This window comes from Ostrea edulis, chromosome 1, assembly GCF_947568905.1.
Source record: "Ostrea edulis chromosome 1, xbOstEdul1.1, whole genome shotgun sequence".
In the NCBI taxonomy this organism is placed as follows: Eukaryota; Metazoa; Mollusca; class Bivalvia; order Ostreida; family Ostreidae; genus Ostrea; species Ostrea edulis.
In genome coordinates this window covers 72,514,283-72,525,662 of record NC_079164.1, presented here as the reverse complement: position 1 = coordinate 72,525,662, position 11,380 = coordinate 72,514,283, and the positions used below count along the sequence as shown (strand labels likewise).

The 11,380-nt window shown below is 35.0% G+C and overlaps 1 protein-coding gene across 1 annotated transcript in view; it reads left to right on the top strand.

Annotated features, from left to right (window-relative positions):
- Positions 1-10,654, top strand: part of LOC125675703 (uncharacterized) — a 21,244-nt gene extending 10,590 nt beyond the window's left edge. Inside the window, exons 7-9 of the mRNA XM_056144316.1 lie at positions 513-706; positions 2,681-2,841; positions 9,641-10,654. Coding sequence (XP_056000291.1) covers positions 513-706; positions 2,681-2,841; positions 9,641-9,683 — 398 coding nt within the window. The 3' untranslated portion in view covers positions 9,684-10,654. The remainder of the gene's footprint in view (positions 1-512; positions 707-2,680; positions 2,842-9,640) is intronic.
- The last annotated feature ends 726 nt before the right edge of the window (positions 10,655-11,380 follow it).

The following is an 11,380-nucleotide window of genomic DNA, read 5'->3' as shown; positions in this document are numbered from 1 at the left end:
GGGCTGTGCGAAAATGACATTGGCGTTCATTTGTTTGATATTTTCATCAAGTTACTAAAACATTTAATTATGAAATATAGACATTAATTAAAGATATATTTTAAGTGTGGTTTACTTTTTCCATATTTTATAACTAAGTTGCTTAGTATTAAGTACTGTATGATAAAAATGGAGTTTTGAAAAGCCCTCATAAAATAAACATTTAACTAATTCCGTTTCAGTAGGTACCACTTTATCAACATCCCTCTCTCTCTCTCTCTCTCTCTCTCTCTCTCTCCGGTTATTGATACTGGAGTTTGAGGTTTAGACAGCTTGCGGTATACAATATCATATTTAATGCCTATCTCCACAATGTAATAAGAATGTTTTAACTTTATTTAAATTCTTTCTGTTATTTTAGATATTACATTTGCATATGTATGCATGTTTTAATCAACCTTCGAGAATTGATAACACTGTAAAAACTGCATTCTCATTTTGAAACTCTATTCTTGAACTTCAATGTGTTACAGTGACCTATAACCGAACGTTTTGGGACATGTTGATCTTCAACGATAATGCCAACTTTGACGGACGTGTACTCATGGACGCCTCTAGAATGTTTGTTCCCAAACCCACAATGTTTTCTTCATTCCTGCTGGTCGGTACCATACCATTAGAACATGTGCGCAAGGCTTTCAAACAGCTTCGTGAAAAAAAGGACTTGGTAAGAAGTATCTGAACACTAGATTAACTTTTTTTATTGGATTGCCAATACTTATCATTTCCATTAGTGGAACTCTTCAAATTAAAGGCGCGTAAAGTCGTGCTACTGGGACATCATACGTAAACATTACTTTAGGCATACGTAATATAAATTAAGGTATCGAATAGATATTATAACCGACTGCAAACCACGACACTGATTAAAATTCTAAAGGCAAAAGGAATTGATTATTCTTGCAAGAAAACAGACGAACTTATTAAACTATGTAAAGGAGTACAGGTACTAAATCTGCCAAATGTGACCGATATAAAGCATTAATCGCAAGAAGAACTGTGAAGGGAAAAACCAATATGCACATCCGACACAATAACTTTTCTTGTAATTAATGGGATTCATATGCTATTAAAATTATTCTGTCAGATTATAAAGACATTCTATTTTATCTTACAATTTGGACAGGTTCATGTGGCATGGACTTTGTAATCGTTAATGTAACCTCTCTCTCTCTCTCTCTCTCTCTCTCTCTCTCTCTCTCTCATTTTCAAATATTTTAGAATAAGTTATATATTTGCCAAACTGCAAATTTTTTTTTTAGACGTTTATAACACTAATTAACACAACAAATGCGTTTCTAAACTGCATGTAAGCTATTTTGAAAATTACAAAATATTGATTGACTTAGGACAGAGAACATTGTTGTTTGGAATTTTTATAAAAGGTGTAGTAGAGTTTAAAAAAACATGTAACATCCTTGATAAACTAGTGTTAGAATATTTTTTTAATGCAGTTTGACCAATGACTATTTTATTTAAAAGTACACCATGTACTTTAACTTAAAAAAAAGGGGGGGGGGGGGAGTGCTATGAACGTTTCGTTTATGTCCCAGTAATCTCGCACTTGCTCGCGAGACTTGTGCATTTTCTTACCAATGAGGCACAAGAGTCATCAAAGCGCGATAACTCTAATATGCTGGTAATGAGAAGTATTCGCATTCAGTTTACCCGCTTTTGAAATGTCAATGATGCTTTTCTGATCACAATTCTCCGTCATCGTACTTTTTGCACTACTGGACGGAAAATGTACCGAGAGTGTCAATTTTTGCTGATAATTGTCGATAACTACTGTTACCGTGCTGTTGGTGCTGATAAGTTCTGATAAGCAATGGTTATCTTCTTGCATCTGAGTATCAAATAGATGGGCGGTCCTTCTGTCACGATTGCGCGGAGCGCACGAGTGAGAGAAGGACCGCCCATCTCTTTGATCATGTGAATTTTACGAGGATGCTAGAAGATAACCGACTTGTCACATATTTCAAAAGCTTCTCATTTTATATTTATTGAACCATACATTCAATACAATGGTAGATTGCCATATATACCATCGTCGGACGATGCATGTGTATATAAAATTTAATACGATTTATTCGTAAAACAGCAAAACTAACTCAACGAAAACTGATTATCCCTGGCAGTATCTATCACATATTGGTGACTGTATAACACAAATATTAAAGTGGGAAAAGGATTAAAGACTTGCATTAGCAAACTCTTTATAAAATGAGAGAGGGAGAAAGAGAGAGCGTGAGAGAGAGAGAGAACTATTTATAACATTACTGACTGCAAAAACGGGCACAGGTATGTGTTTACACGTACATGTACATGTATTTGTTACATAACACTTCTCGTCTGTTTCAACGCCCCAGACATCGATCGGCGCACGCTTTACCCATGAAACAGCAAAAGTAACTTCACGAAAACTGAATTATCCCTGTCTTGTTTCTATTGTGTAATTCTGATGTTAGTACCGCCCGTGCAATATCAAGGTGGGAGAGCTCGTTTTATAACATATGCGATAAAAAAAAAAAAACTGTTGATGATAACCAGATACAATACCTGAACAACAAAAGAAAATCACTGTAAATATGTGACATATATATATATATAAAGTGTACATATTTCGTATGAATTTTTGCAGGACCAATTCCCAAATGAGATAGATGTTTTACATGTACGAGGACTCAAATTGGATCTAACAGGAAATCCAAATGATGCAGGACCGGATACGTCGATGGGAAGGGGAACAACAATACTAGACGGGGAGAAATATGAAATGGAAACTCCAACATTTGAATTATGGTACACTTCATTATATGAATGCTTAAAGCAATATAACATTTAATTCTGGATATGACATAGTTCAACCGCTTTACATGTATAACTGTGTATAGGAGACAGAAAGTGGGATGATCGATTTTTTAATATTTGCATCGCTCACAGTGGAACTCGCTTATGCCTATAGTACTGTAAATGCCAACTTCGAAACAACAAAACCCTCTACCTAATGATATAACGAAATTCAATTTCTCGCAATTACTTAGTTACTTTCGGGCTAACTCCCAACTCGATATGCATTTGTTAGTCCCCTACCGGTTTGTAAAACCAAAGGGGACTAAAGCTTTATTCGGCATCTGTTCGTCCGTCCCTCTGCCTGACTCAGTCTGTCCTACTGGTTTTCCAGACTTATTTCCGTTATGTTCCGGTGGATTCATTTAAAACTTGCAGTGTAGTTTCAGAGTGGCAAACTACAGATCAGTTTGGAATTTCGTAACCATTCATGGATTTTCAAAGAATTTAATGTTCGTATTTTATAAATTACGTTTTTAATACATCGGGATTGTGTTCCGATGGAAATGCAGTAAAAGTAGGACATCTCAATAGAGACAGTTTGAATGATTTAACATTTCAAGCTTATTAATCGCAAAAGGAACATATAATATGTTAGTCACTTATTTTGACTACGGATTATTTCGTTTACCTGATCAAAACTTAGGGCTAATGGCGGGTGTGACCGGTTGACAGAGGATGCTTACTCCTTTTGTGCACCTGATCCCACATCTGGTGTGTCCGGGGATCCGTGTTTGCCCAACTCTCTATTGTGTATTGCTTATAGGAGATATTCGATTGATCACTGTTCGTTATCTTCACCTTTCGTGAATGAAAATATAGAGCAAATCTGTTAATCACGCGAGTATTTTTGTGTAGTCGGTGAGCGAAGCCTGATGCAACGGCAGTTCTCAATTTATTGCATCCTTGCAATCGCAGGTATTCGAAATCGGCATTCAATCTAGTGGCGGATTTAGAGGGGGCGCAGCCGGCGCCCCCCCCCCCCCCCCCCCCCCCATTAAAATTTCAAAATTTAAGGTAAATCGCGGCATCTTGTTTAGGAAACTGTACTAAACGATAAAAGAAGCAATAATTCCTTCCAGTCCCGGAGAAATAAATGACAAAATATTTTGATTCCTTGAATTACTTTATTGGGAGAACTTAATTTTTTTTCTAAAACCCTTAAAATTTGGGTCATTTTATTAATTTTACCTCATTAAAATGATAGAAAATAGTACAAATGACAAAATAGGAGAAATATTTCAAGCCTCATAAAATTTGTAAAAGCGAGGAGCTTCTAGGGGCTTCGCCTCCTGGACACCCACGAGGGTTTCGCCCCGGACCCACTGCCTGATAAAGTGGCGTCCCCCGTAACGGCAATTCCTGGATCCGCCCCTGAAATCAGTTGATAGTAAGTAGTATTCAGAAGTGCTTTATAAGTATTTAACATACAGATATGAATGTTATATCGATGTGTTGCTTTGTTCCCCATTTGCACGATTTAAATATTTTCCCCACACATTTTGTTCAAAGACTAAGACTATTCATTCCTGATAATAAAGACATGCGTCAACTGTATGAACAAAACAGTAAACTAATGCAATGCTGGTTACATGTAACATGGTGACTTGGTGTATATGTATCGGGTCACAGTTCAAGGTCAAACAACATACAATGTACATTTAAGTACAGATACTTATGCAATATTTTCAGGGTGGTTGTTTTATAAGACATTCATTTATGGGAACAATAAAATATGTTACTGGCATGATACATGTAACTGAAATATAAAATTGGAAATTTGAAGATATGTATAGTACTAGTACTACCATTGACAGACGTCAGAACTACGGTGAAAGTCACGGGTCTTTCATTTCGATACGACCTTTAAAACTGAGGTTGTAGTAGATGTCACATATTAAAATATCAAACCGGTTCCCGGAGACAATAAGCATAAAGTAGGAATGTACAATTTCTAGATTTCATTTCCTATGGGTATGACATGTTTTTGTTGGTGGGGGGGGGGGGGGGGGGTCGCACATGTGCCCCCGTCGAGTAAAACATTGTCTTTGGGATAAAATCGAAGATAACTCCACTTGACTGCATATATATAGAGATAATTTACTACTCCCGTTCTCTTTTGGTGCATTTGATATCCATTTAAACTAGATTATTGAACAATATATAGACATATAATTATATGAGATATTTAAAAAGTTGAAAATGAGAAACACAAAAGAAAAAGAAATGCGAGGCGGACAAAAGAAAATAATCACAGCATATACTGGCAGCTGTGCAGCTGACTAAGCTATTATAAGCACAATTAAACCCGTGTAAATATGTACCAGGCTTTCAAAAATAGTTCCCTTATTGTTCCTCTGTTTTTCGAGAAAATTGACCCCAAGACAGGGGTGCCCCTGGAAATTCTATTGTAAATTATTCTTAAAATTGTAACGTTTCAAAATATGAGAAAAGAAATCTTAAACATTCATATATATGTACAATTGTACGACAAAAACTAACTACAGGAACTTGGTGTAGCCACGTGGCTTTTTCCGGAAAAGTCTTCTCGCCTATAGATATTTCTCCTTTAATTAAGTCCATTCATTACTTTCTAACGAAAGTAGAATATTAATAAATAACACACTGTGTGGAATTAGCAACGACACACTGCAACTATGTAAATATAAAGAACGGGGAACTGATGTAATTAAATGTTATATAATAACTTAATCCAACTTCATATATGTAAAGAAAAATACAAAATAATACAATCACTATAAACAAACATAATCATCACTGTTATAAACAAAGAGAATCCTGGACATATCCATCCTTAGCAGATTCCGAACGCCAACGTCCTTGTCTTTTAAAAATCCTGTCCGGAATTCCTCTCACTACAGAAGCAGTCGCTCCACCCGAACGAAAACTGTGAAGCCCTTAATCCTTGATATTATTTACAATTCCTATAAATGCTTCAATGCTTCACGAACTCTGGTGTAAGACAGGGGTTTTTCACGATTACGCAACCGGTAACCATTTTCTGATTTCGAAATAGAACAGAATACAAATTCCTGTGAATCGTCTTGGATCCCAGCTAAACGAAGATACAACTCAAAATTAGAAAGAGGACACATATCTGAAAATGTTCTCGCTATAACAACTTTAGTACCATCTCTGTAGATAACAGTCTTACTTGACTTGATGAATATTTCAACATGATCGGGGAAAATTGTATATCAGATCTCTTGATATTTATGAGTTCGCTGCTACGTAAAAATCCAGCGAATGCCAACAATACCATGCAAATGATTCTTTGATTATAAAGATTATTATTTTCAAATAGTTTCTGATACATACAACGTGAGTTTTCAACAGTTATTGGTTCTTTCTTTTGAACAGGTTTTGCCAGTATACGTTTAGCGCCTTCCATGATATTTTTAATGAACTGATTGTCAGTCGGAGAATTGTATCCCACAAGATAATGAGCCCATTTAATCCCATAAAAATCTTCAATAATAGGAGATGAAGAATTTGACCGTTGAATTAAACATGCTAAATAGACAGATATATGTAAAGAGTTTGAAGGAAATAAATCACTTTCCTTAATTCCTTGTTTTAGTGCCCAATTCTTGAATCTCAGAAAACTGTTACAATATTTCTTTATAGTTGAATCTACTCGTGATGCTTGAATGATTCCAGGAACTGTATACACTTTTTCACGCAACTTTGAAGGCAACTGAATCAAATCTCTTTCAAAAACCTGAAAAAACAAATTTGTAAAGGAACACCAATAAATATCATACTTCGGTATTAATATACCAGGTGCCTTATAACCCTACCGAGAATCTGTGACGTATTCTAAAGATATTTACAATATCAGATATTCAACACATTTTCTTCAAAAAATGAAGAAACGAAAATATCAGTTTGATATAAAATCAAACTCACCAAATGGCAAAACCACAAATGTGGTAGAAGAAACTTCAATTGAACACATTACGATATAATTTATCTTAATAACCATATAGCTCCAATTGCATGGCATTTCTCATGCAAGTCCATGGAATATAATTCCATCTAATTAAGTAAATCAGTTAATGCATTTATTTCGAAGGATCGGAGAGCTAATTAAACTCTGAAATCAAAAACAACTGCAAGCATTCTAAACTTTAAATCCTCTTTACCAAAAATAGCACATCCGAGTTTACCTCGTGTGTAAAACTCCCTTTTTACTGGAAGATCCTTCCAATCTACGTGACCTGTAAACATCTGAAATTAAAATTGGCCAAAAGGCTGATGATTCCCAAAACGGAACTACTAATGTTCCATATCCTTTGCATTCAAACAAATTCTCCAAAACTCTTGGAAAAAGATAAAAAGGCGGTACGATCCATGCGTTCCAATCTGTCCAATTAATAGTAAATGCATCAACTGTATACGTAAAAGGATTCCAATACCTGGAACAAAATTTATATACTTTTGCATTGTAATCGCAAGCAAATAAATCAATATTGTACGGACCCCATTCCCGTGAAATATCCTCAAAAACACATTTCGCTATACCCCAATCGTCAAAATCAACAATTCTGCTCAAATAATCTGCTTGTTCGTTGAGTTCTCTTGGTATCCATTCAGTTTCAATACCAGTCTTATGTTCTAAAAAAAAATGTGAAAAATGTTCATGGCAAGATCTTCTAAATTACTTTTCATACCCCCTTTCTGAATAATGGAAACATTTGCGTTATCTGAAAACCATTTTATATTATCACCTTTGAGAAATTGTACAAATGATCGAATAACTCTTTCTACTGCGGCGAATATCTCCATGTGGAACTCATAATTCTCTCAGATTCTTCCCATAAACCATGATAAATATTTTGACCTGTCCGTACGCAATAACCGCCGTGCCCAGTATCACTTACATCTGTATATACTACTAGATTAGAGCTAGGTTTAATTTTCATTTTCCTTTTATTCAACATATGTAAAGACGCTTTCCAGAAACTTATCTGTTGTTTTTTTTTTTTTTTTGATTTTTTTTTTTGGTTTCCTCAGAAATTAAAATCATGCTATTCCACGTGGGAGTAGACACAATGTCAATACTAAGATACTTAGTCATTAACTGAGCTACACTTCCGATCACAACGGACATAGATATTAATTTGTCCAACGAGACTTGCTATGCGTCTTACCTTAATTCTGCAATTCTGGAACATATAATGCTCAATTTTGAAAATTGCTTTTTGAATCTTTAATAAACGATGTTCAGGATTATGGATATTTCCTCCTTTACAATCCAAAACAACACCAAAATATTCAATAATTTGACAAGGAATTCACATGGACTTGTCTGCTTTAGGCACAAATCCTGAACAAACTAAATCATACTGTACCTCTTTGGATATTTTGCATTCTTCATCATAGTTACTATGACAGCCAAACCCATCATCCAAATACATAAGTACAGATTTACCTTCTCTAAAGGAAATGGAAAATAAGGAGCAGGACTCCTAACATTAGAATAAGTACTTTTAGATTTCATTTTTTCTTTTTGCTTCTCCTTTTCTTTCTTTTCTTTCATGGCTTTACTTTCCGCTTTAAACATTCGTTTTTCATCGTCCGAATCATCCGCCAATGGATTGGTTACAGAATTTTGCACTGTACTCCACCCACAGGGTGATGCATCTGCCATCTTGAGAAGTTTGTTACGCTTATTACAAAGTTGAATTGCTTCCTGAATAACCTCCTTACAATAATCATATTTATTGTTATTCAAAGCCCATAAAGCCTGCTTCAACGAATCAACGATCTTCTCGTTATGTTCAAATTGATCTTTGTTACCTGGATGCTTCCAGACTGTCGCTTGTTCTGACTTTAACTTCTTAACTTCAGGCGAAACAGAAGAAGTCGCTCCCTGTATTTCTCTTTTGAAATTGTCCAGTTGCATCGCCATAGTATTCTCCATATCCCTTTTCTGTTCATTCTGTTAAGAATGGCTTGTAGCATGTCTGCCTGAGCCCCGCCCGGCATCTCCTTGTTCTGCATGCCGAAGTTGAAACTCATGTGTTTAGCTGCCCGTGTCGTCCTAAACTGGTATTTAACACCTATGCATTCCCTTATAAAGCCTTGCATTGATACCGGTTCTAAAGAACCACGTAACACAAACAGGTATTCGAATGAAAACCTTGTAATTCCGTACAAGTAATTCATTATTACACCAAGTAGAAATTGATTCCTGTCTAATTCGTACCTCAAACGAAATAAATCACATTTTCTTTTGTGATCCAGGATTGCTGCTTACGACCCAGGTCGTAGCAGTGATTTTTAAGGTCATGTCTGAAAGACCCGTAATTCTCACTTCTAAATGACGAAAGTTTTGATGAAGGAGCAATCACTAAATGTGTGTATGTTTGTCACCGGTTCCATGTGTAAATTAAAAGAGCAGACGTAAATAGTGTCCGTGAACATGCCTGCGGCTCATTATTAATTAGAATTGATATGGCCATATAATTGTCTAGGTTTGAAACGAAATCATTCACCTTCAATGTTAAAGTATCGATCCTTGGATTGAACACAGTCATATCTTTGTTTTAGATTTGAAAAGCTACATTTAAGAATAATTTAATAGCATATGTTTAATTTCAATTCTGATTACATGTACATTTACTTGATTTCCTTTCATCTGGTTAATCTCCTCCTCCTCCTCCTCAACTTCATCATTATCATCATCGTCGTCAATATAATTATTGTTATTATCATCATTTTCTAGGTACAAAGAGGACATCGTGCCGATCTTTTCCAGTTATTTGTGAATACAAAGAAATGCACTATCAAATGATGCCATGCATTGCATGCATAGGTTATATTGTTTAATTGTGATTTTGATATAGGTTTGTTTACACCCCTTTCAAAATTTCTCTTATGCTAGTCTTATTTTATAAAGAGTGTAATGTTGATTTTTTTTACGGTTTCTGACTATTGTAGTGGGTATTACATATATGTTGTCTCTAAAACCTTCGATAAAAGATTCTGATATTTTTCTTTTTATTCTTGAAGGAACATTTTGTAAGATTTTGTGATTTTTAATTTAAAAACTATTTGATTTCTTACATTTACAGGACGAATTGATGTTGAATTGTATTTAATTTATTTAAATGGAATTTGCAGTCCTGAGCTATTTCCAATTTTATGATAATTCGTGTAACGAACGCAAAAGTTACAGGCATTCTACAATGTTTTTGTTATGTAGACATGTGTTGCTAAGGTATTTGATGGGGAAAATTCTTGAATTATAACTTTACAGATCCATCAAGTGTTCAAATTACATTGAAGCTAATTTTAGAAATTTTATGTTTGTTTGAAAATGGACTTTTAAACATTCATTTATTTGAAAGAAAGTTGAAAAGAGCTATTTTCATATGCCCATTTACATCTTTATACAATAGTGTAATATGATTTAGTAATATCAATTTTATTCCGATTGATAGAAAAGGAAAATGACCAGGTATATACACGGGCTGAATATTGATCGTTTAATACTTGAATGGCATATTGTTATCATTTTTATGACGAAATGTCTCAAAATTAAAACTAAAGGTACACTGTATATTGTCGGAGTCCATTACACTTGGCATCATTGGCGACATACTACTACAGACATCAAGGGGAACTTTGGCAGAGATAGTAAGTTCCTTGGAGGGGGATTCATAACAATTTTTATTAATATTTGTATGTGCATTGTATTTATCTCAGAACAGTGTATCAAATAAACGGGAAAATATGACTACTTTTAAATTCTATATCGTGGTGTTTATGGGCACGGCTATATTTACAACATAAAAGTGACGGACCACCAGAATGACAAAGGACAGGCCCCAAAAACAACAGAAGCATCATTAAAAGCAAATTCGAGATCAACTTACAACATATTCTCTTGCAATACCTATGGCAATGTAGAAACCCTTAACGTGTATATGGTACACATGTGTAAATTGTATCATGTAGTTATAATGTTTAATTGTTAATTTGTATATGCCCCCTGAGGGCCCTTGATTGGTGAATATATATATATATATATATATACACATTATGTATATGTGATAAAATGGGCATGTCGAGTCTCCCACCCCAGGAATGTAAGTACTGAACCTTGCGCACCTGGTCAGTCTTAGAATATGTAATGGTTAAACTTATTGAGCCATTTGCTCTGTCGAGTTGAACATCACCTCTTTGTATAACTCTTGCTGGTGCATTTGAATGGTTAGCCAATTCGCCGACCCTAAGCAGCCCGTGAAAAGCTAAAGAGAATGTAACGTAAAGGTAATAGACTCGTACATATTACTTCAAATACATGGAAGCACCTGGAATATTCTAGCTAAAATATCTTTTGTTATTGGCAGCCTGCAACGGTATGTCTCAGATGTTTCATATGCAAAAGTTTAACAACCGAAAATTCAGAGATAGGATAATGAAGTCCTTGAATTTGCAATGATATAACAATGCTGCCATG